At 55.3% G+C, this 24,799-nt stretch overlaps 3 protein-coding genes across 7 annotated transcripts; all 3 read left to right on the top strand.

Annotated features, from left to right (window-relative positions):
- Nucleotides 1-347: 347 nt before the first annotated feature.
- On the top strand, nt 348-7,502 carry DBNDD2 (dysbindin domain containing 2). The gene is made up of 4 exons (XM_042801015.1): nt 348-506; nt 5,352-5,507; nt 5,971-6,114; nt 6,913-7,502. Exons 1-4 carry the CDS (start codon nt 464-466, stop codon nt 7,119-7,121), a joined length of 552 nt encoding a protein of 183 aa, XP_042656949.1. The 5' UTR covers nt 348-463; the 3' UTR covers nt 7,122-7,502.
- A 94-nt stretch (nt 7,503-7,596) lies between these two features.
- PIGT (phosphatidylinositol glycan anchor biosynthesis class T) lies at nt 7,597-14,057 on the top strand. 4 transcript variants are annotated; one of them, XM_042801013.1, is made up of 12 exons: nt 8,741-8,931; nt 9,173-9,337; nt 10,171-10,298; nt 10,801-10,901; nt 11,060-11,146; nt 11,410-11,497; nt 11,591-11,688; nt 11,990-12,155; nt 12,262-12,462; nt 12,997-13,162; nt 13,300-13,383; nt 13,508-14,057. In XM_042801013.1, exons 1-12 carry the CDS (start codon nt 8,765-8,767, stop codon nt 13,758-13,760), a joined length of 1,704 nt encoding a protein of 567 aa, XP_042656947.1. In that variant the 5' UTR covers nt 8,741-8,764; the 3' UTR covers nt 13,761-14,057. The 4 variants fall into 4 exon arrangements, with proteins under 4 accessions (XP_042656945.1, XP_042656948.1, XP_042656947.1 ...); XM_042801012.1 differs by having other exon boundaries at nt 8,741-8,960; nt 9,160-9,337; XM_042801011.1 differs by lacking the exon at nt 9,173-9,337 and having other exon boundaries at nt 7,597-8,960.
- A 2,080-nt stretch (nt 14,058-16,137) lies between these two features.
- Nucleotides 16,138-23,276, top strand: LOC104360924 (BLCAP apoptosis inducing factor). 2 transcript variants are annotated; one of them, XM_042801200.1, is made up of 2 exons: nt 16,138-16,331; nt 22,899-23,276. In XM_042801200.1, the coding sequence occupies exon 2, from the start codon at nt 22,987-22,989 to the stop codon at nt 23,248-23,250; it is 264 nt and encodes an 87-aa protein (XP_042657134.1). In that variant the 5' UTR covers nt 16,138-16,331; nt 22,899-22,986; the 3' UTR covers nt 23,251-23,276. The 2 variants fall into 2 exon arrangements, with proteins under 2 accessions (XP_042657134.1, XP_009965265.1); XM_009966963.3 differs by lacking the exon at nt 16,138-16,331 and adding an exon at nt 18,818-19,463.
- Nucleotides 23,277-24,799: the final 1,523 nt, after the last annotated feature.

The following is a 24,799-nucleotide window of genomic DNA, read 5'->3' as shown; positions in this document are numbered from 1 at the left end:
GCAGAGCCCCTGCAGCCGGGCACTGCGGGGCACGCAGCTCTGCCTGGGGTGGCTGTGGATGGGGGACGACCCTCTGCAGGGACCCTCCCTGGGGACCAGGGACTCCGCATGGGGACTCTCAGTGGGTCCCGGGAAGGCAGAGCCCCTCCGTGAGGACCGGCCACTGTGCACGGCGACCCTGCTCCCCACGGGAACCGGAGACACCCCCCCACCCCACGCCGCAGCAGCGGCCAGCAGCTTTGCGCCAGGACCCCGGCAGGGCGGGAGCCGGGAGGCGCCGCCGCGATGCCGCGGGGATGGGCGCGCTGGCACCGCCCCGCGCAGCGCCGAGCACCGCCCCGCAGCGCGCAGCATGGGCGAGCGGCGGCCGGCGGCGGGGGGGGGGGCGGCCGCCCCACGCTGAGCCCAACCGCCCCCGGCCCCGGCCCCGGCCCCGGCCCGGTCGCAGCAGCCGCTCCGCCGCATGTCGGGGCCCGGGGCGCAGAGCCGCAGCCGGCGGCTGCCCGGTAAGTACCGGCCGCGGAGTGCGCTTGGCGGGAGGGGAGCGGGGCACCGCACCGGGAGGGCGGGCAGGGTTCGGGGTGCCCGAACACCCCCACCCCACCCCCCCCCAACACTCCCCCCTCGATGCCCCTTGCAAAAGCAGCCGTGAGCCCCGCTTCTTTCCAACCTGCTGCGCCGGCACCGCTCCCCGGGCTGCTTTGGGCAGGGGCTGCCCGGGAAGCTCCGTGCTTGGGATGGGGATGCTCGGGGAGCGGCGTGGGGGGGGGGGGGGGAAACGCACCTGCCTGGGAAATGGTTGAGCTCGGGGACCTGTTGGGCCACGGGCATGTTGTGGAGCGGCGTGGGTAACCCTGGGAACCCCGAACCCCCGGGAGGAGCGGATCTTCAACCCCCCCCCCCCCCCCCCCAGCACCCTCAGGGTTTTGGGGAAGAGGAGGCTGAGCAGAGCAAACACATCAGCGAGCGCGGCCAGGCGAGCGGCAGCCGGGGTGACAGAGGGGTCGCAGGGGGACAGCCTGCCCCGGATCCGTGCCCCGGGTTTGCACACCCGCTCCCCAGGCACCCGTGCTGCCCGCTCGGCTTTCTCGTCCTCACGCTTCTTTCTGCGTGAACCGAAGCAGGGCCCCGTAAATAGCAGGGTCTTATGACACAGCCTCTGCCCGGGAAGGAGCTCTGGGCGGCAGGGATATTTTTAGTGCTGAGACGCAGGGGATTTGGAGATCGCTCGGAGGAGCGCAGGCGATGAAACCGCTGCACAGACAGGGGTTACGAGGTGCCATGTCCTCCCTCTCTAGTTCCAACCCCCCCCCCCCGCTGCTTTTCCCAGCAAGCGGCTCTACCAAAATCATTGCCTCCCTCGCACTCGCCTGGTGCATTTCCTCTCACTGGGGCTACAGTTATTTTTTGCTGTGCTGCAACATGAGGTCAGACGTGCCGATCGAGAAAAGACCGTGCAGGGAATTGACACTCAGGCAGCCGGTGTGTCCAGGCATCCCATCTCCCCACGGCCTGGCCCTGCATGATTCTACAGGGACATTCCCAGCTCTCCACGCCAGCTGCTTCTCCCAAGGCTAAAGGAACCAAAAGCCCTTGGGATTTACCCTTGTCCCACAGCAGTTTTGCTGGGACAGGGTGATAGGGAAAGGCTTGCGATTGCTGCAGAGCCTCCCGGAAGATGCTGTGGCAGCCGAGGAGCTGCATCTTTCCCCCACGCCATCTCCTCGCAGCGCTGCACGCAGGGGTGGGGAGCACAAGGCGCAGTCCAGCAAGCCGGGCAGCAGTGGGGTGCCCCAGGCCCCTCTGGAGGAGCAGGGTCAGAGGATCAGGCTCTGGGAAAGTGCAGGAAGAGGGGCAAAACAGGGCTGGGCCAGCCCGCCCCAGCACTTTCATTCACCACAGAACTGGGCCATGCGTGGAGTGCTTGCTTAAACTCTGCTCACCGCCCCATCACCCCCTGTCCCTTTCCACAGGCCAGATTATTTTTCATGACTTTAAATGCCTCAATACCTCTGTAAGGTAGTGCAGAGGCACAGCCTCAAGAAACGGCTGTCCCCATCCTCTCTTGGCCTTGTGTCTGCGCTAACAAGCCTTCTCCCACCCCCGAATACACCTTTCCTATTCACTGGCACTGAGCGGGGGTTGTACCTGGATCCTGTGGGCCAAGGAAGAATGAAAAACGTGTCCCCTCCCAGTGGAAACACAGCCAGATAACTGAACTGTGCTCCGCTCCCCGACCAGATGCTGGGTTGGAGAACACCCTTAGCTGGTGCTCCCAGAACCCTCAAGCCCTGCCTGGCCCTCACCCCATGCTGACTGCACCCCAGGACTTGCTTCTCTCCCAGCCCGCTTCGGCAAGGGTGCAGATGGGAGAGCTCGCAGCGGTTTGCTTCGCAGCCCGCCCTCCTGTGCCTTTCCCCCCACGCCATGCGAGGGCTGGCTCCCCAGCGTGCCCTGGCAGGGCAGAGGGACCCGCGGGGCCAGCGTCCTCGCCCGTAGCCCTCCCTGTGGGCAGCTGCCTGGGAGCAGGTGAGAAGGAAATCCCTGCCTGCACCTCCCAGGGGGGAGGGGGTGGGGGGGGTGGGGATCCTGCCCTGCCCTGCCCTGCCCACCCAACTTCTGCACCAGCACCTGGCTCCAGCTCCTTTCCGAGCGGCGCTGGCTGATACGCCGTGAGAGCCGGAAGGATTTGAAGGCAGCGGGGTGCTTGGTGCTGTTGCAGCCGCGCTGGGCGGTTCAGCCAGCGAAGAAGAGCCTGGCTCTGAATGCTGATCAGCCTCTGGCCCCTCGGCTGAGTGGGCTGTAGTAATAACCATGACAATAGTAATAAAAGCCAGGCCACCAGCAGGTACCGACAGATCCCCCACGGTGCACAGGGGCCGCATTGTGTGTGCGAACGTGTCCCGCGGTGGGAACATGCCAGCCGGATGAGACAATCCCCACGACTGACAGCCAGGGAGTGTGACCGGCCGTCACATGGGGAAGGGCCGCGGCAGGGAATGCCGCTCTCCTTTATTTCCCCAGCAAGGGTTGCTGAGGAGCAGCTACACTAGCAGGGCTGTTGGCTCCCCCCAGGCCCGGAAGAGCCGCGGGAGGGGGGAAGGCTCCATCCCCGACTCTCACCGCGGTCACGGGTCAGGCAGGGCCAAGCACAGCCCAGCTGCTGTCTCCCACTGTCGGCGTTCCTTACATAATGGGATCTCAGTGCTCGCGCCTAACTCCCCGGCAAGAGCTCGAAAACAAGTTCATAAACAGGTCCTGCTAATTTCTCCCGCAAGAGAAATCCCGGCGCCCACAGGAATGCTGCCACCAGCACTCGTCCTGACTCTCCCCAAGCACCCTTACCCCGAGTATCGGTCACGCGCTGGGGAGAGATGGGCAGGGAGAACATTAATGGCACGGATCAGCCACGCTCACAGCACTTGGGACAGCACCTGCTAGCACTTTGGTTTATTTTGTATTTGTACTGCAGGAGGGTTTAGAGACTTACCTCCACACTGGGGTCCCTTTGGCAGGATGCCGTACGGAGAGCCGGTCTGTTGCCCTCAATCTGCGAGCTGGCGCAGCCCCTGCCCCGAGCCCAGCCTCCCTACAGCTGGAGCCCGATGGGCTTCCCTCGGTGCGGTGAACCGCAGCTGTTTGTCACGGATTCGGCACAGCTGGGCTGGCGGGCAGAGCTCTGCCTGGGACAGACAGGACAGGGCTGGCTCCAGCTGCCGAAGGGAGCCAGCTCCATCATCAGTGCCCCGGTCACCCCCTTCCTTGTCCCTGGCTCCAATTCTCGTTTGCAGATAGAACAGAGGAGGCAGGAGGTTTTTTTGCCTTGCCCCAGTGGCACCAGGCTGCAGCCACCCGTCAGCCTTGTGAGGAAAGCTGCACCGGCACGGCACATCCACCACCGTGGCCGTCAGCCTGGGCGCTGCACAGCACGCTGAGCCTCTGCACCGGGGCAGGCACCCCGTGCTTAGGGCAGACTTCCGAAGGCAAAGGCCCCTCCGGGCAGCCAGGATCGCTGCCGTGGGCATCACGGGAAGACGCTGAGCAGCAGAAGAGGACCAGAGCCTCTTCCAGAAAGCACATGGTGACTGGCCCTGAGTCACGGTGCGTCCCTGCGCAGCGCTGCAGGCACAACCCGGCTCCTGGGGCAGGTGGCTGCAGATGATGGGGCTTTGCTGAAGGATGCCCCAGAAACAGGGTGCAGAGGAGCCCTGGAAGGGCTCTCAGGAAGATGTACCGTTGATCTCCAGGACATCTCACCAGGCCCACCACCTCTCCCATTTGGGTCCTATGCTGCTACATCTTGCTGACAGCCAGCCCCCCTGCACTCCTCGCCACTACTTCTGCCAGACAGGGTGGGGATGCTGCTCGCCCTGTTCCCTCCTCCCCAGCCTGGAGGAACAGAGGGTTTGGGCCGTGCTCAGGATGTTTGTTTGGTTTCCTTGGTTACTGCACTGCCTGCTCCAGTAATCAGATTTTCCTTGTGCCGGCTGGGCCAAGAGCAGCAGAGAGGAAATCTGGGATGACTGAGGTCAAACACCAGCCTGGGAACAGCCGGGGCCACCAGTCACAGCCCCTCTGTGCCATTTGGGTCCTTGCTGTTGTGGGTACCCAACCCAAAAGGGAAGTACCAGGCCCAGGGATGCAGCAACAAGCTCCTTCAGCAACAGCCCAAGGGCTCCCATCACTCCCTCCCGTGCGAGCCAGGGACACAGGCACTGGCATTGAACTGCGGGAGGAATTACAGGAATGAAAATGTTTGTGCAGGCAGAAGCCAAGCTGGCTGTGCTAGCGGGGGATGTGAACGGGGGAGCCTGCGAGCGTGGGTGCGGCTGTATTTATAGCGACGGTGGTGGCAGGGGTGCACGTGTGCAGGGGTGACAGCATTGCTGCTGCCTTTTATTCTTTACGCGTCCCTCAGCCCAGAAAGCCTGAAGCACTAACACCAGATCTTGTCTCTGGGAGTTTCCCTTGCTCGTTAGCGTTCACGGACAACCCTCTGTTTTATAGCAAGGAAACTGAAACTTAAACGTGTGCAAACCATGGCTGATCTCATAACAACACCCTTTCCCCTCTCAATAATTTTCAGCAGTCATGAACACAGCATATGAGCTCCCTGCTCCTGGCTGCCCTGCCTCTTGGAAGTGAGATCTGAGGCTCCAGCACAGCTAGTGCTGGTGACGCTGCCATTCCGGTGTGTAACATCTATTCACAGTGACTAAATCAACGTGCGCTGGTAAAGCAGAGCAGAAGGGAATCACGTACCCTCCAGCACGGCTGTACCCTGTGAGCTGGGACAGGCAGAGGGCTCAGCCAGCCCTGCCTGGTCCGACCCTCCTCACCTTTCTCCCTAGCCGACATGGAGCAGGCGCAGCGGAGCCTGGATGCCGAGCAGATGCAGCAGCAGCAGCTGAAACTACGGGACCGGCAGAAGTTCTTTGAGGAGGTTTTCCAGCATGAGGTGGATTTCTTCTTCCCTATGTCTCACCTGCAGATAGAGCATCGGAGACGTAAGTGCTACAGACACCAGCACAGGGCTGGGGGTGTTTCAGGGAACAATGACACAGGCGTTAGAGATTGGTGGGACATTCCCAGTCTGAAGACGGCCAGGGACATGCATGTCCTGCACTGAGACGGGACCACACAGGCTGCGTGTGGGTGTGCTGTGGATTACTCACACCACTTAAGTCACTGCACACGGGTACCCAGGCTGGCACCCTGCATAGTCACTGGCCTCAGACAGGCTCCTCCAGACACTCTGGGGCAGGGACAAGGTCTGCAGGGAGACAGCAGGGGCTTCCAGAGGGATGTTTTAAGGAAACATGATTTTCCTAGGGGCCTTTTACCAGCAAGTAGAATTCAGTTCCCCACAGCAAGGCTAACCTCCGCCCTCAGGGTCCTGCCTGCACAGGGCTGATGGTGCCCTTTGCCTGGCACTAGCACTCACCTTTTCGCTGGCCTCTGTCTCTGCAGCCCCCTTAGGCAGCATTTCCTCCATGGAGGTGAATGTGGACATGTTGGAGCAGATGGACATGATGGATCTGTCAGACCAGGACACTGTGGACGTGTTTCTGGGCTGTGGGACAGAGGAGAGCAGCGTTGCTGGGCCCCTGCCAGGTACGTGCAGTCCCTTTTGTGAGCCAGGCTGGGAGCCCTTCCTGCCCCCAGTGCCCACATTGGCTTGTTCCTCAGCTCTGGCCACCCTGCATGCAGATCCACACGCACCCATACAAAGACAAGACACTTGGTGCTGGGGTCTGTGAGGTTGGAGGGACCTCATCCTGGACTGGTCCACATCAGTATCCATCTCTGCAGCCCAGATGTACAGACCCTGTAAAAGCCTTATGCTGCAGAAGATAGGAGAGCCCAGGCACTTTCCAGAGTCCATGGGGCAAATTCTCTTGTCCTGAAGCTCCTCTGCAGCAGCCACTGTCTTGTCACAATTTCCCAGGTTCCCACCATGCTGCAGAGCTTGCTGTGCTGAGCAAGAAGGCTGCAGGACCCCTCCACCTCCCAGCCAGATCCCAGGGAACTGGGCCTGGGTCCCTCAGCTAAAATTCAGGGTGCCAGCACCTTCCTCCCCATGCACACACACCGTAGAGATTCACCAAAGCCAAGCCAAACATCTCCTTGTCTGCTGCAGCCAACGGCCTCACACAGTGTGGCTCCAAACTGTGTTTCATGTGAGATGGAAAAGACTCCCCTGGTGAAAATGGGGAAGGGATGTGTGGCACTGCCCAGAGCCAAGCTGGGGGTGTAAGGTGGGGAGCAGCCACAGTAGCCAGATGGGGAGCACCCAGAAAAGCATAGCCTGCCGAGGAATAAGACACGTGCGTTGGAGGGGCTATCCATGAATCTTAGGGAGCAATAAATCTCCAGAAGCCCTTTCCTTTCTCTTACCACTCTCTCCTCCAGGGGCAGATACCAGCCAGTGCCCAGGGGAAATCACCCTGCAAGTGCCCAACTCAGCCGAGAGCAAGTCACGCATTTCCTCCACGTCCTCTGTCTCCACGGATCTCAATAGCCTGGACACCAGTGAGGACGGGGCCGAGACCCCCGTGGTGCAGTCAGATGAGGAGGACCTGCAGGAGGACAGTCCCAAAGAGCAGGTGGCAAGAAGCTAGCAGCCAGCTCTGCCCTGCTCCCAGCCTCCTCCCTACAGACTTGCCAGCCCAGAGGAAGCAAAGCTGCTGGCACTCAGTAAACCCCATCCTGGACTGCTGCCCTGCAGAGGGGAGAGATGGTTTTCCCCTCCTCTCCCTCCGCAGGTTCTCCTGGCAGCCAAAGAAGGAAAGGGGTATTGTAGGCTCCCAAAATTAACTCTTCAGGCTTTGCTGCTAACACTCCCTGCTTCACTCCCCTGAAACGCTGACCATCCCACAGCCCCACCATTCCCAGAAAGCCATCCCTTGGGATCCCAGCTCCCCTTCCCCTACTGACAAAGGTCTTGTCCAGACAAGCATTTAACGATGGCATACAGAGAAATAACACTCAGATCTAAACAAGCAGTGTGGGTGTGTGCATTATTGAGAGAAAACAGCCCTGGGGGGTGAGGGTTAGGTGGGGACTGCAGGAGGGAGAGTGGTGTAAAGCTGGTGTGCTGAGGGTGTCACGCAGGAGAAAATGAAGCCTCCTGACGCACAGCCCAGCTCCAGCATAGGGATGGTTCCTGCGCCCGGGGCGGGAGCAGAGAGCACAGATCACAGCACAGAAGGGCGGCTGTTTATGGAGCAGGTCACGATACTGAGCAACACGGGTGCTGCCGTATGGACGCGGCTGACTCGAGCAGGGCTGCTGGTGACCTGTAACTACTGGCCAGGAGTACACCCCGGGGATTTCCCATGCAAATCAGCTGCATTGGGAACATCAGCACACGCCGCACCAGCAGCCGCTGCTCCCCCAGCACAGCGTGATGGCAGCAGCCCTGGCTGGAGGCTGCTTTAGAGGAACGAGGGAAGAGCCATCAAAATGAAGCCACTTTGCAGCCTGCTACACTGCTGAGGAGTGGGGCAGAAAGCCAGCCAGAGCCCCGCGGCCGCTATCAGCGGCTGCAGAACAGGAAAGCGTTGTCCCTGCTCGGCCTGCCTCAGCACAACCGCAGTCACCCCTGCGAGGAAAGGGGCCTGGGAGATAAGCGTCAGGAGCCAGGGAACGCTCTTCATCCCGCCTGCTTCCCAGGGACGTTCAGACCTTACCGCACCGCCTCCCGCCTCAGCCAACCCGGAGCGCCCCGGTTATCCGGGGGTGATGGCCAGAGCTCCATCGGGCTGCCACCCCCAGGGCCTTCCTCCCGGGGCGGCCGCAGGCTGGCAGCCGGTGGGAGCAGGGTGCTTCCAGGCGGCTCTGCACCCGCAGATAGACGCTGCCCTCCGGAAAGGGGACGTCAAGGCGAGAGGGAGAGCTGAGAAGTCACAGCGGGGACAGGCGCGCTCCTTGCGGAGTCCTCCTGCACGGCGAAGCCCGGCGACGAGCCTCCCCAGTTTCCAAAGCCGGAGGGAGGGCGCCTTCGGCGAGCGTCCCACAAAACGGACGCCCTCGCTCCTAGGCTGGGGGCAGCCGGTGCTGGGGGTGTGTGCCCCCCCCCCCCCGCCCAACACACGCACCGGGGCAGGCTCCAGGCTCCGGTCCCAGCGGGAGCCTGAGAGGCCCCGGGCGCTCGGCGAGAGCGCAGAGGCGAGCCCGGGCTACCGCTCCCGCTCCTCGTCTCCATGGCGACCCCGGAAGCGGCCGCCATGGGGCGGGCGGGCGGAAGCGGAAGCGGGCGGCGATGGTGAGGATGGTGACGCTGGGGATGAAGATGATGGCGGCGGCGCTGGCGCTGCTGCTGCTGGCGGTGGGGCCCGGGCGGGCGCGGCGGGACGCGCTGCGGGAGGAGCTGCTGCTGAGCCCGCTGCCCGCCGGCGACGTGGCCGCCACCTTCCAGTTCCGCACGCGGTGGGACGCCGACCTGCCGCGGGGCGCGGGTAGGGCGGCGCCGGGGGGGGGGCGGAGCTATTCGCGGGTCATGACGTTGCCGCGTCGAGGGGAGCGAGGCCGGGGCGGGGGGGGGGGGGGTGTGAAGGATGCGGTGATGCAAGCGGGCTGCGCAGCGCCCGGGGATGACGTCGTGTTCGGCCAGGCGTGACGTCAAGGGAAGGGGCCAGGAGCTAACGCTGCCCGCAGTCTCTCACTACAGGCTCTTCCCGAAGGCGCTGGGGCGGCTGGTGGCGGCGCTGGGCGTGCGGGAGCTGCACCTCGCCCTCACCCAGGGCTTCTGGCGCACCCGCGCCTGGGGGCAGCCGCCCCTCCAGGCACCCGCCGGCGCCGAGCTCTGGGTCTGGTTCCAGCCCACCGTCACCGAGTAGGTACCGCAGCCAGGGGTCCGGCCCTCCGGGCCCCCTCGGTCGGCCACCGCGCCCGGGAGCTGCCACCCCTCTCGCACCAGGCGCTCCTGGGTTGGGAAGCATCCGCTGGAATAAAGAGCCCACAACCTCGGGAGCAGCTCTGAGGAAAAGCAGAATGTAGCCCTGCTCAGCGCATGAGGCAGGATGTGGTGCTGAGGGCAAACCCTTGTTCACTGCAGGAACGAGTAACTCCCTTATGGGCTCTGTGATGGCAAACCCCTCGCTGTGCTAAGACAGAGGGCTTAGATCTTGACCTCCCACCCCTGACTCGCTTCCTTTGACTCCCATCTGATACCTGACATCGTCTCCCCCAGCACACAAGCCCCTGTTTGAGCCACAGCAGCTCTGTGTGGACTCCCAGAGCTCTCACCTACAGGTGGCCCATTCTGGGTCCGCTGGTCAGATTGGCTTTCAGTGCTGCAGCCAAGGTGTTGCTTTAGGTCTCACAGCCTCTTCCCCATACACTGCATGTCACCTCCCGCATGTTCCCTGCTCCCCCAGCCTCTCTCCTCACATACCAGCTTGCACACACCACTGGGTCCCTGGCTGTGTGAAGCCTTGCCAGCCCAGGGGTTGCCCCCGTGGTGAATGTCCCCCAGACCTCCTGCCTTAAAATAAAATACCAGAGAGCTGGAGAGTGTGTGTCCATCAGCCTCTGCCTGCCCGTTCCTTGCAGCTTCTAAAAGCCAGCATAGTCATCCCGGTGTATTTATTGAATGTTACTGACTTAATGCTTGTTGTTCCAAGGATTCGAGCTGCTGCGTAATCTCTAGTATCTGTTTTCACACAGTGTTGACAAAGCCTGGAAGGAACTGAGTAACATCCTCTCAGGAATATTCTGTGCTTCTCTTAACTTCATTGACTCAACCAACACAGTCACTCCAACGGCATCCTTCAAACCCCTGGGCTTAGCCAACGGTGAGCCCGGCCGGCACTTGGCTGCCTGGCTCTGCCCTCTCACTCTTGCCTCTAGCTTTAGTTCTGCCCCATGCCACTGTGGGGAGTCCAGGCACAGGTCTTGCAACAACTGTGGGTTTGGGTGTGTACAATAGGGTCTGTAACCTCTTCTGGAAGCATTTCCTCTCCCTACAAATGAGGCTTGGATTTGAACATGGGAAGCCCACAAGCAGTACCTGGCAGATGCTCCCAGGTCCTCGGCTGTCTCTCTGAAAAGCATTTTACAAAACAGTGAGGACTGGAGGATTTCAGGCACTCGTGAAAAAAATCTGCTAGAATATACCCTTACCTATTTCCAAATCACTCTGAACAGAGTGTGATCTATTGCTGATTGAGCTTGTGGCATTTCAGGGATCTTGAGAGTATGGTGGGTTGTGGGGTACACTGAGGGGTGGAACAGGTCTGCTTCTGCTCTCATGCCTGTAGCAGTACCAACCTGTTGACCCTCTACCTCCCTGCCCAGGGACAGATCACCATCTCCTGCGATATGCCGTCCTGCCCCGGGAGGTCGTTTGCACAGAGAACCTCACGCCTTGGAAGAAGCTGCTCCCATGTGGTTCCAAGGTAACTGGCAAGTCCTGCTGCCTTGTTGGGCTGCTCCCGAGGGAGCCGGGCCCCCGACAGCAGCGTAGGACCTTGCACTGGGAGGTCTCAGCAGGGCCTTTCTCTCAGTGGGAGCAGAGAACAGACCTGGGGCTGAGTGTCTCCTTTTCTCCCTGCAGGCTGGGCTTGCTGTGCTGCTGAAGGCCGAGCGCTTGTTCCACAGCAGCTACCACTCGCAGGCAGTGCACATCCGCCCCGTCTGCAGGGTAAGCGGGAGGCTCAGGGCTCCCTCCTTTAACACCCCCAAGAGAAACTCCAAAGCCTTCATTGTGACACTGCAAAGTGACCCACCAGTTTGCCAGCTCCCCTGTGGTGGCTTCACTGTGTCTAACACAGCTGTCGTCCTGCTTTTCTGGTTTCATCTGCGTCCCGAAGGGATTCGCACAGTCCTGGTGGACTTCCAGCTCTGTCCTGGTGTCCTGCCCCTCCAGAAGGTGTGATCAGAGCCACTTGTCTCTCTCTTGTCCAGGATTCCTCCTGCCTGGCAGTGTCCTGGGAGCTCAGACAGACCCTCACTGTGGTCTTTGACACCTTTTCCAGTGGCCAAGGAAAGAAAGGTAAGGTCTGCAGTGCGGCAGTGCACTGTGATCCTTGAGTGCCCTCAGCCTGCAGCATTTCACTCTGCCTGCCACTGACTTTGCTCCCCGCAGACTGGTCCCTCTTTAAGATGTTCTCTCGCACACTTACTGACGCGTGTCCTCTGGCATCACAGAGCAAAGTCTACGTTGACATCTCCCCTAAGAACAAGGTAATGCTCACAGACCAGAGAGCACCCCCTGCTCCCTCAAGTTCAGCCAATTTCATGTGGTTCTGAAACATCCTCGCCTCCACCCCTTGCATGGCCGGCCCCCCCAGGAGCCCTCTGGTGCTAACGAAGGCTGGTGGTTTCCCTCCTCTGAGCAGCACTGTGGGGATGAACGTGGTGGTGTTAGTAAGAGCGCTGAGCTGGCCATTGGCCAGGAAAGCTCAGGGCCAGCCAGAGGGGCTTTGCCCAGCGCTGCCAGTTACTTCAAGGCACTTTTCCTTTCATGGTCCGTTTGCTTTCTCAGGAAAAGGAGTTACTGGAAGTGACCCCTGCTCCAACATCTGTACATGAAGCTATCGTCCAGGGAGAAAAGAGAACCTATGCTGTCTATGACCTGCTGAGCCCTTCGCTCTTCAATACATCTCGCAGCCTCAATGTGCAGCTGAAGTGGAAGCGGCCCCAAGACAGCTGTGAGTGACCAGAACTTCACTCCACCCGCCGTGCTGCTCAGGGCTCCAGGCCGAAAATTCAATTGGCATGGCCCCCCCAACTCCTGTGTCTTTTTCTCTTTTGCAGCAGAACTGCCGACACCTGTGCTCCATGCTCAACGCTACGTGAGTGGATACGGGCTGCAGACTGGAGAGATCAGCACTCTCATCCACAACACTCACCCGTACCGGGCCTTCCCCGTCATCCTGCTGGAGACTGTGCCGTGGTATCTCCGGCTCTATGTGCACACTCTGACTATCATCACGAAGGGGAAGGAAAACAAGCCAAGTAAGTAAACCCTCCCAGGAGCATGTGCCACCCGATTCCTTTGGCAGAGGTGGCTCATTCCAGAGATGATTTAGTCCCTCCCGTGGGCCCCAGTGATCACTGGGAAAGCAGACTGGGAAACAAAACATCTTAGGATGTTTTCCTAGCCTTCAGTTCAGTGCTTACAGCAGATGAGACTTTATTAAGTCTGTTTTATAAGAGGCACATAGGTGGTATTTCATAATCCAACAAGGGTCTAAACCAGAGTGAATGGATTTTTATAGTAAAGGGGGCTCAATTTGAAACTGATGACTGGGTCTTATTTTGCATTTGTACCTTTCCTTATGAACACTTGACTTTCATGGGTCATCAGCTCTAAAGACCAGCTAGATTTAGCTTTAACACATGCTTTTTGCTACCTGTGCATCTTCATTTGCTCAGAAAACCTCTCCCAGGACAGTGGAAGCAGGAGCACCCACCCCATGGGAGATGTCCAGGCAATGTGAGATTGGACAAGGTCCTCCCGGTGCCACTGACGTGTCTCTCTGGGGTTAGGTTATATCCACTACCAGCCAGCCCAGGACCGCAGACGGCCTCACCTCCTGGAAATGCTGATCCAGCTGCCAGCCAACTCCATCACCAAGATCACAATCCAGTTTGAGAGGGCCCTACTGAAGTGGACAGAGTACCCGCCTGACCCCAATCATGGCTTTTATGTTGGGTAATGACATACCTCAGCTCCTTCATTCCCTTCTGGGCCTTGTGTAGGACTTGCTGCCCAGATCTCTGGGGACGGGAAAAACTCTTGCTGTCTCTTTCCTGGCAGGACTGACACTAGCATGTCCTTTTCTTCCTTAGTTCATCTGTGCTTAGTGCCCTGGTGCCCAGCATCATTGCGATGAAGGACGTGGATGTGGAGCAGAGCCCGCTCTTCACCTCGCTGTGAGTGTGCCCGTGTTGGGCAGCGGGGCCGCACCGGGCCGTTGGCCACTGTCATCCTGTCTGCTGAGCATGGAGCAGGGGTCCTGTATGGGCTGACACTTCCTTTCCTGCTTCCCCACTCCAGGTTTCCTTCCTCTGATGGCTCCAGCTATTTTGTGCGCCTCTACACAGAGCCACTGCTGGTGAACTTGCCGACACCAGACTTCAGCATGCCCTATAACGTCATCTGCCTGACCTGCACCGTGGTGGCAGTGTGCTACGGCTCCTTCTACAACCTGCTGACCAGAACATTTCACGTGGAAGAGCCGAGCCGGGGTGGGCTGGCCAAGCGGCTGGCCAACATCATCCGAAAATTCAGGGGGGTGCCCCTGCTCTGAGAGAAACCAGGGCAGCTGGTGCTGGCCGCAGGGCTCCGTGGGGAGACCCAGGGAGCAGAGCGCTGCTGCCTCTTGTCTTTGCTGGAAGCAGCCTGCTCTGTTTTGCTGCATGGATCTCTCTTCAGGGTCCAACAAACTGAGAGATTGCTTCCATCATTAAAATGGGAAATGTCTCTAAGCCCAATGACTGCTGAACTGCACTGCTACGGGACTGGGAAAAGTCTAAGACTTGTGTTTGGGAGTGGGGTAACTTATATACTGGGAATGATGCTGGAAGTAAACTTGAGCTATTTTGTACATTTGTGCTCCTCCTGGTTGGTTTTGCTTTCTCAGCCCCACAGGCAGAGCTGACCCTGTGAGAATCTGTGAGCTGCTAAGCCTGTAGCACGCTACCCGAGTCAGCTGGGAGGAGATGAAGACATGGGAAGGGGTGTGATCTGCAGCGAAGAGATGGGTTGATCTCCTCTACCATCTCACCTTCCACAACTGCCACGTTTCACAGCTCCCTCCTGCCACACTTCACCACATTTGAGCCAGTTTGCCAATAAATTGTTGGCCATGCTGTGTGTATGTATGTCTGTCCCCTCAGCCAGGGCAAGGGTTCATTTTCTTTTCTCAGGAAAAAAGCTTCTCTTGCTCCCAGCTTTTAATTGCAGCATATTGAAACCCCTCCACCTGCAGCACAAGATCCTCCTCTGCCTCCTCGGGATCATTTCTGCACATCTGCCCAACGGCTTCCCTGCACCCACGATGTCCCAGCTTTGGGGAGCCTCTGGGCTCGGCAGACCCCACGTGCTGAGCTGCGGCCAGCTGGGCTCTGCTGGTAGGTGGCAGCCTCAGCTCTGCCAGAGCCCTGAGCCGGGAATGCAGGAACACCAGCACCCCTATGCTCTTATTTTCATAAAATACAAGGTACTGCCTTGCTGTGGTTCACACAGAGCGGTGAGAGGCCGCTGGTGGTGCTGCTCAGCCTCTGAGGGTGCTGTGTTCAGGGGTTCATCGTTTGCATCTTGGATGCAACTTTTGTGATAGGAACAGACAACTACCTACAAGCAGCTAAAGAGAGCACAAGGAATCTTTAGAAGAATCATTAGAAGAAATATTCCCCAGAATCAAAGCAAAGCGCAGCCAGAGGTCCTTTAAAAGCTTCCACTTGACCAGAAAGACCATAAAACCCCCGTTGCCTCCTGTCCTGCACAGGGCAGTCTGTTCCAGCTGGCCTGGGATTACCTTTCCATTCCCCACCAGAGATGCCCTTCTCTCTGCAGCTCCTTACGGACCCACTCCACTTGATGGCTCCATGCAGCCTGCAGAGCTGCCAAAATAAGTGAGTGTGGGACAATTTGTCTCTGCTTGGTGAGAGGGACACTACGGGGCTGGCAGCCCATGCTGCTTCCAGCCACAAGGCTGCTGCTACAGAAGTCCTCCAGCCAGGCTTCAAGTGCAGAGCAGAACTTCTTTATAGAAAGCTAGAACTACAACCAAACAAAACCCAAGCCAGTGTGCAGCTCCTGCAGCAGCGCAGGGGGATGCGGCCAGGAGTCTCTGGCACGAAGGGTCCATGTTGCAGTTTGCAGGATTTGGAGACCTCAAGTTGCTTTAGGTTGGGACCAGGATAAATCCCACAGGCTGCAACCATCTGCAGGTGTTGGGAGCAGCTCAGAGCAGCCAAAGTGCCCCCAGCTCATCTCCCCTTAGCCCAGGGTTTGCTGCCAGCGTGGTGATACTTGGCCGATGTCAAAAATAGAAGTGGGAGAGGCCACAGAGCTGTGTCTGATCTACTCCGAGACAGAGCACCATGAAGGGTGCAGGTGCCCACTCTACCCCAGCACGGAAAACTGGGGCCCCTTGGGGCTCCAGTGGGTTAAATCAGCAACAAAAGCACACTGCCATGTGTGTCAAGGAGGCAGCATGCAAGCGAGCCTGAAAATAGCATGCAATGGAACGCCACACAGTGCAAACCATGCGAGCATGTGACAGCGTGCATCGGTGCGCAAGGACACACTCCGACTGCACGCAAAGAGAAGCCTGCGAACAGCACGCAACCGCGCGTAAGAAAGCACGCAAAAAGCAACACCCCCCCTCGCAGAGAATCATGCAAGCCTGCATGCAAAAATGCAGTGACCCGCAGGACGCAAGAAAGCGGGCAGACGGCGCGCCGCACGGTGCAAAGCGGCGTGCAAAAAACCCTGTGGGCGCGGCAAAGCGTGCACGCCACGCGGCGCGAACGGTACTTTAAATTTAAATAAATAAAAAAAAATATTAATGCATAAACACCGGGCGCGGGACCCGCCCAGCGCCGCCCGAGCCCGTGCGCAGGCGCGCTGCCCCCACCACACCGCCCGCCGCGCAGGCGCACTGCCCGCCCTATGGGGCTGCCCGCGGCGCTGCCTGACGGCGCGGAGCCCCCCCCCCCACCGCGGCCGCAGCGGAGTCGGGCCGGGCGCGGGGACAGGCGGACGGCGGGCAGACGCGGCGGGGTCCTGCCGGGGGGCCCGTCCCCCGGCGGCAGCGAGGGCGGGCGCTCCCTGCGCTCTCCGGGACGGCGGCGTGAGGCGGCGGCACCGCGCCGTGAGTACGGGCTGGGGTGGGGAAGGAATGGGAAGGGAGGACACCCCGACACCCTCCCCGCACACACACCCCCTAAAGCGATCCGCGCCGCGCCTGGCTCTGGCGCCGATCGCCGACATTGGGGACCGGGAGGAAACGCTCGGGGGGGGGGGGGGGGGTGTCCCGGTGCTGTGAGGGCGAGCCGAGCGTTGGCGGGTTATACAAGAGCTGGTTCAGCCCCGCCGTGAGCTTGATTCCATTATTGCCAACCTCGCGTGGAAACAGCGCCCTGTGCCTCCCTCTGCACCGCTGTTCTCACTCGGGAACATCTCCCAGCTGGCTCTAGCACCTTCCAAAAGCAAACGCAGGCCCGTTTCTCCCCAGCGCAAGGCAACTCCGGCATCCTTCTGTCGAGCAGAGAGCGCGGCGGTGCGCAGTGCTGCTGTGCCCGGCAGGGCAGCCTCCCTGCGACCCCGCCGACACTTCGAGCCACTGGCAAAGCGAGTTTACAAGCTGAACAGTCGCTCGTTACATCCCAAACTTGCGAGTGCAAGAGAAGATGAAAAACGAAGCTCTTAAATGCAGCCCACAGCACACTGGACTCTCCCGTACTTCATTATCCCTGTAGTGAAATATTACAGTTGACCTTGCAAATACTGTTGTAGTGGAGTAACCTTTGCCTTTTATATGTCAGAACTCCCCAGAGCCCCTTGCCAATACTGCATTTTTGCTTCTCTTTACCTGAGGTGCAGAAAACTGGCCTTTATCAGGCTGTATTCAGACTTCTGAAGCCTGTTGGCTGCACAAAAGGTAGAGAAGGGATCCCAATTAAAAATAGTTATGTTTTTCAGGGAACTTTGAAGGGGCCTGGAATTCATGATTTTTGGCAGTCAAGCAAATGCAGAGGGTGGGAATGAGGACCACTGAGAATTAATAAATTAGTGCAAATGAAAGTAGCGATACTTCAGATGACAACTGTTGATGTTGACATCTCTTCCCACCACAGAGCTGGCTGACTTAAAGTTCTGCTCTTGTGATTTACTATGCAGAGACAGACTGGTCATACAGCTGCTTTCCTGCTCACAGGTGGAGGTTTATTCACCCTGGTGCTGCAAATGCATTGCAGTCCAAGGGGAGTGGACACTGCGCTGGCTCTGGACACAGGCTAATCAATCCCCAATCAGTAACGAAGCTCAGAGAGCAGCTGTGGAAGTGATGAAAAGAGTGGCTCAACAGAGAGCTCCCACTTGTCGTGAAATGAGTTGCTTTGGCTTGTCTCTAGCTTGAGAAATCAGAACACTTTGTAACCCCAAGGCTTAGTTAGTCAAGGATTTGTTGCTTTTTTGGAAACTGTTTGCAATTATATTGCACCGTTTCTGAGTCTACATCAAGTGTGGAAGGCATGAACTTATCAAAGACTGGGATAAGGCCTTTGCCAAAAATTAAAGACTCACTTTTTCCAGCTGAGTCATACCAGTAGATAAAGCTTTAAAAAAAAAAATTGAAAAAATAGCAGCAAGGCCAAAAAAAACCCTGAAGAAGTTATATCCCTGATACTACAAATAAGTCTTAAAGTTTGAACAGTTATGGTTCTTGGGCTTATTTAAGAGAGGGTTGGCATCTAGAAAGCTGGCTTGCTGTTGCTTTTCTTAGCTGAACTCCCCAAACTCACCACTTAATAGCGCTTTCACCTATTTCCCCACCCCCAAGTGCTTTGGATAGTGTGTATTTTTTAGCAGCTGTTTTGGGTGCTACATGGTATTTGAGAGTTGGTTTTGAACACATGCTGGCAGGTTGAAGCACCACCCACACATATCAGTTCAAGTTACATGCCTGTGACAGGGGTTTTGATGTAAACAGTTTTAAGCAAACGGTACTACAGGTGAGTCTTATAGGTAAGAAACTCAGTGTAAGTCCCTGAGGCCTATTCTTGACTTCATGTGCACTGCAACTTGAGAGATTTTTATCTAGACAATGTGACTTTTCACTCCCAAGCAGAAACTTTGGCTTCTGGGAAAGGGGGAGATTGGCACCACCACCCCCCAATAAAAAGGTTACTCAGTCTTTTATTGCAGATGTTTCAGCTGCCAGCCTAGATGACTGTTTCTGTAGCATCTGCTGGGAAGTTCCCTGCGGACAGTACTGGCTTAATAGCTGCAGTAGTAAGGTCTGAACAAGCTTACTGTTTTAAGTGCTTAGTGAAAACCAGCTGATTATTGTACCCTGTCAGGGTAAATGGACCGTTAAGGAATTAAAACATTCTTGAGAAGGGTACAGGCTTGGTGTTGGCATACTGGTGTATAAAACCTATGGTGTAAGAACACCTCTCAGCCTCTTAATTGCTGAGTTACCTTGTAGAATATCAAGGAACAGCTTGCTAGCTCCTCAGATGGATTTATTCTAAAATGTGCCCGATTCATTGCAAAGTACTAAAGACTTGTGCTGTGCTACTCACTTTTGACTTGTCATAATTAAAGTTTTGTTTCTGTGTGGGAAAGGCGTGCCACTACCCTTGCACTGGAATTTGAAAATCCTTCCCACAAACATATACCAGTAGGACCTGCTGGTTTTGAATGATCTTGGGAGGGAGGATGACAGAAGGGCGGGCTGTGAACACTAGGGAAGCCTATTAATAAGCATGTGGAAAAGTATTGGTGTTTGCTTACTAATGAGGTGCGCGGGGAACCTCCCCAGGCTGCTACTCTGCCTGCAGGAACCGGCAGGGACGAGGCTGTGGCAGCACATAGAGATCAGACGGAGCCACTGAGCGCTGACTTCAGGGGGAGCAGCAAGAGCATCACCTGCTCTCTGCTGCCGAGGGCTCTGAAGCAAGTTCAGGGGGCTCCAAGAGCTACAGAGGAGCAAGAGGAGGCAGTGGTGGTGTGATGAAAAGGAGCCATCTGCTAAACATGAGTGGCTGCCAAGTCAGATGACTTGAGCAGGAGCATGAGAGCGGTCTTGAGGATAGCAGGACACCAGGCTGGCTAAGGAAAGATGAGTCAGACTGGGGAGAACAAGAGCAACTGGTTGAGGAAAAGCAGGATGTGGTTGTGAAACAGGGAGCTGGTAGAAATACTGTTGGGTGACAGGTTCCTATTTGCTCCGGGACATGGTAATCTTTAGCTTGGATCACCAGGAGGGGACAAAAACAAGGTAGGAATTCTTCATTTGCAAGTTTCACCCTATGTGAGAATCTAGACAAAACTGACTATTGTTAGCCAATCCAAAAGTTCCAAAAGGGACTGCTGATCCTGGGCACCAAGGAGAGGGATGGTTCCCTGCTCAGTAAAGAGCTGATAGCAGGAGATGCTATTTCTCTTTGATTGATAGTGTGGAAAGAGAACTGGTTCTCATTGCCAGCTGTATAAAGGAATCTCCAGTGAAGAGCTAGGAAGAGCAGGTATCGTACTACTGGAAAGTCCCTTGAGAAAGGTGGAGCTGGAAAAGTCTCTAGTAGTAGGTACCTTATATAGGATCAGCTGTAAGATACAGCAGACTGAGTTTTCAACCTTTGCTGGTGGATAGTGAAGGGGCATATGACAATACAAGCAAACTGACTACAGATAAGAGACTGTTTGAACATCTGCATTTGTTAGAAGTCCAAGAGGTTTGCAGATTGAAGGGCATTGACATTGAAATGTCATAGTAAACATAACCACTATTAGATGGTTCTTTATTCTGCAGAGTGGTTGCACTGATTGGTATTAACAACTTGCAGGAAATACTAATATTTAAAAATGTGTACCTTGTTCTGAGATTGATCTGTGTTTGTAGGAAGTGTTTGGGTAACGCTTACATGCTTAGAATCAACTTGCTGTTTAGAGCATTATCACTTACATCTTTGCTGTGGTGAGGAGACCAGACATGGAGTGAAATGCAGCTACATCACAAATTATAGTTATGCTCTTGAAACTGTAGTCAGTTGTAAATTTGGGGGGCTAAAGGCTCAATCGTGGCATGTGGCCTTATTAAAGCTGAGAGATTTGTAACATTAGTCCTGGGAGATTCTAGAGTTCTGTTCCAGTCTTGTGCTCTTCTGACAGAAACATTGTCTTTGGTTGGTTTTTATCCATTTCTTTTCTCTAGAGACAGAAAGCCCAAAGCAATTATCTGTAGGCACTTATCTAAGCTTCACAAACAGGTGACCCAAAGACTGCTGCACATGTCCAGCTACAGAAGTCAAGCTGATGTGATTTAAGGCTGGATCTAGCAAAATTGCAACAATGTTCATGCAGAGATTTGTAACACTCAGAGTTTGGAGCACTTGGGAGAGAAAGACTAGAAACGTCAGGGAAGGGACATTTCCAGAGGATTGAGGCAGGTGCAGATCATTGATTTTGTACAACTGTGTTCTATTCAGTACAATCTGAAGTAAAAGGTTGGGTGGTAGTGTTTAATTACCTTTCTGTTCAAATATTTGTTGTTAAATCTTTTATCTCCATTCTTCTCCTTGGAAAAAAAAAAGTTACCTAATACTTCTGCATACTTTTACTCCAGAAACATCTAAGCAATCACAAAGGCTAACAGACAGCATGTTTTGTTATGAAATAAGTAATCCTTATTTCCAGTTTATAGGTGGGGGAAACAGGCTTGAGACTAGACTTGCCCTTAAAGATACGAATGACTGACCTGCATAAAACAGGACTAACATTGGTAGTTCTATTCCTTTGACTTGACTTTATATGTATTGCAACATAAAATAACTTATTCTTTGGCTGCCTAACTGCAGCTTAGTTTTACTAATTGGACCCCAGCTGCCCTCTCTCTGCTGGAGAACAGTCTCTTGCAAGAGCACCAGCACAACATACTTTCCCCAGATACTCTTAATCTGTTTGCCCTGGTGGTGCTTTTGACCTGCATTCTCTCTCACTAACATTAAAATAAATCCTGCTGCTAAGATCACAGTGGATGGCAGCATGCTTCCTGCTTCTGACAACAAAGCCAGTTGGTACCTACAAGCTTACAGAGCTGTAAAACAAGTCTGACCTCAGTGTTTTTTTGGAAGAGAACCATGTGTGGTTTTCTTTTGGCTTTTCTGTGCAATCCCTTATTCTCCTTCCCTTCGCCAGGAAATCCCTTCTCCTGCCAACAGGAGCCAGTGGAATGTGCTGTTTGTTTACTTTCTCACTCCTTCATCCTACTAATCTTCCCACCTCCCAGTTGTAATCTTAACAGGCTCAGCTCAGCCCTTCATCCTTCTGACAGAGCACTACTCAGTTGAGTATTTTCAGATAAAAGGATTGCTGCAAGACACCGTTCTGACCAGGCTCTGCTTAGCAAGGGTGAGGCCGTGGCATTCTGCAAGGCTGGGGCTGTCCTTTCACCTCTCTGTGCCCTGGCTGGCAGCTGCTTTGTTTGGCGTTGCTGCATATCTTCACAATGTGCTACAGGATAGCAGGGAAGAGCACACTTCCTAAGCTTTTCACTTTTCCAACATTCCCCTGTGTGGTTTTGCCTTTTTGGGGTAATAATCTAGGAACACCCCTGTCTCATGGTTTCCATACTGCATGAACTGAAGGAAAGTTTCCAGTTACTCCCAACAATACTGGTATCTTCTAGCCTGACCTGCTGTTGCTATCCCAGACTGCTAAACTCCCCTCTTCTGCCCCCTTTCAACAGTTCTGGCTCTGTAAAAACATCTGTAAGGCATTTATTATTTTTAAAGCCATCTGAAATTCTTGGATGAAGATGTCTGTACAGCTTAGAAAGAAAAAAGCACCCACACGCTTAGTGTAGTTGATATGCTTGCTAAAGGTAGAAGTGTGGGTTTGGGGCTTACAGTATGCTGCCATCCCTAGTTAGAGAAGCCCTTAAAGCTCACTGCTTCCCCAGGGTTTTATAATAATCCATATGAGGAAATCCTGTGTTTACAGCACTTACGAAAATTGCCATTTTGAGACTGTCCCCTCTTTGATCCGTTCACATACGGTGTCTTATCTGACTTTAGCTGATTGGCAAGGATTATAAATCCCTTAAGCAGGGACTGTCCTGCCCTTTGTTTTGCAGCCTGGACACTGTCAGAGCTTTCTTGGGTAGCTACATGGATAGCTTGAATTTTATGCTGTCCTACTGGAAGACTTTATAACGTGCCCATGTCTGGGGAGGAAGCAGTTTATGCTCTTAACACTTCCTAGACACTTCTTACGTTAATGCTTCCTTAACACTTTTCTGTGGCACATAATAGTTTACCCCTCAATTGCATTTCTTTATACCATCACTCAAGTCTTTGAATGGTCTTGGATAAATACACGTGTAGGGAAGGCTGTAGCAGCTTGGTTTCCTCTCTGTTTCCCCCTCTCCCTTTCTGTTCCTGCACTATGCTGAAGAAAAGGGTCTCACAACTCTCAGCCTGGGTAAAGGCCTGAGAAACAGAGGACACAAGGGATACACTTCTACACCAGCAACATATGTCCCCAGCTGAGTGGTTCAGAAAGCAAGAAACTTTCCACCAGCTCTGAGACACACCAGAGTTTAGTACTGGAAGTTCAAGCATCAGTAGACAATGCTTGGGAGTAAATGAAATTGTAGAAGAATGTCTGTTGATTTTTCTGTTTCTCTGACAATCTGATATTTTACCCCTCTCTACAGAACAGCTGGCCTGCCGAAGGAGTTGCTGGAGACTGTTCTGGCTCACATCTGATTGCTGCTGCTGCAAAGCCCCAGCCAGCCAGCCGCAATGTACTGCCTTCAGTGGTTGCTCCCTGTCCTGCTCATACCCAAGCCCCTCAACCCAGCGTTGTGGTTCAGTCACTCAATGTTCATGGGCTTCTACCTGCTCAGTTTCCTCCTGGAACGGAAACCTTGCACGATTTGTGCCTTGGTCTTCCTGGCAGCTCTATTCCTCATCTGCTACAGCTGCTGGGGGAACTGCTTCTTGTATCACTGCACAGGATCCCAGTTGCCGGAATCAGCTCATGATCCTAGCATAGTGGGCACCTAGAAAACAATAAACTTCCAGTCTGCTGAGGGCTTTTGTTTTGCTTTTAAAAAGGGGGTGGGCTAGGGAGGAGGGAGGGGGTGTTAGGCATGTGACTGGAGTAAAAACCGCCTGTTTCCTGTAACTCTGTGTGGACTAGAGTGGCAAATTCCTCCACTCTGCCTGTGAAATTCAACTTGTTTACTGTGTGAACTCTGGCAGCGCCACCTGCTTTTTTAGAAGCAGAAATCTTTTTTCCTTTCCGTATCACCGGGAACGGACACCAGCCCTCCTGAGAACTGGTGGAGGACCGAGCTGCTGGCCTCTGTCCAGGTGTTGCACAGCAGTGGAGTTGTGTGTCACTCGTCTGCATTAGGCCGAGGTGGTCTAACTCGGGGCTCTCAGCCCACTGATTTTGCTCGAGTAGCTACAAGATTCTCTCCCTCTTCCTCTTTGTGGGGAGCCAGCCTTCCCACCTTGCTGATCAAGGGCAAGCTCGACAGCTCACAGATGCACTTGGCCAAAAGCTGCTGGAGCCAGAGGCGGTTGAGTCATCTCCTCCTGCTCAGCCTGCCAAAGAGATGCGTGCACTGCCGAAGTGCTTTCTGAACTACTTATGCTCCGAGATCATAGCCTGAAAGCCACAGTTATGCTGCTGCTTTTATAAAGCCTCACAGATAGTAGAGACTTTCTCTTCCCCTCCTCCTAGATTTCCAGGTTTATCAAGGTATTGACTGTTGGATTAAAGAACCAGTATGCTGCAAGATTTGGGGTTTTGAAAGCCGCTGTGAACCTCACCCTATAAAACTCATGCTAGCCTAAAAGGCCAGCTGTGGGCAGGGCAGGATGTGATCCTGAGGTGGAGGCATGGCTTGAAGCAGTAAGTGCTTCAGTGACAGTGGTTTTGGGCCAGGGGTGACAGAAGGTGCTGGTGCTACTGGCCGGAGAAGGGAGGAAGCTAGAGGAGTACTTGGTATCTCCATCTCCCCTGGCAGAAGGATGTCAAGAAGCCTGGATGGTGGTGGGTCAGTCCTACACGCCACAGCTGCGCAGACCTCCACGCTGCATACATTACTCTGCAGCCATGACTCTTGGGGAGCCCCACCTGGGGCAGAGATTTGTGAGAAACCTTAGAGGTTAACACAAAATATTGTCTCTAAACTTTAAAGGGTTCTCGTAGTGGAGAGCAGCAGAAGTGGCTGTTGCTGTTCCTAGGAAGTTCATGCTATGAGGTTGTGAAACTTTCAGAGTATTGTTTGTTTATTGCACAGCTGTTCAAAATGTTTAATAAAGCTTTATAAACTTTGGTCTGTGGCCTCCTGCCCAGCATGATGCATTGGGTGTTCATCACACATGCCTCAGCCCAGAAATCATGTGTCTGTATTGTTCTGTTCCCAGCAGAGTAACCCCGGAGTCTCCAGCAAGAGGCAGAGCCTGTTTGCCCTGTAGCTCCCAGGACTGACCCTTCTCATTAACTGTTTAACCTGACTGTGGGCACACTGAGGACCATACTGGCAATTCCCAAACAGACTCATCTTGCACACAGCACAGGAGCTCGCTTCTGGTTGTATCT

Source organism: Tyto alba, unplaced genomic scaffold (genome assembly GCF_018691265.1).
Source record: "Tyto alba isolate M040663 unplaced genomic scaffold, T.alba_DEE_v4.0 Super-Scaffold_33, whole genome shotgun sequence".
Lineage (NCBI taxonomy): Eukaryota > Metazoa > Chordata > Aves > Strigiformes > Tytonidae > Tyto > Tyto alba.
The sequence above is the reverse complement of the archived record's forward strand: the minus strand, read 5'-3'. Positions and strand labels throughout refer to the sequence as shown.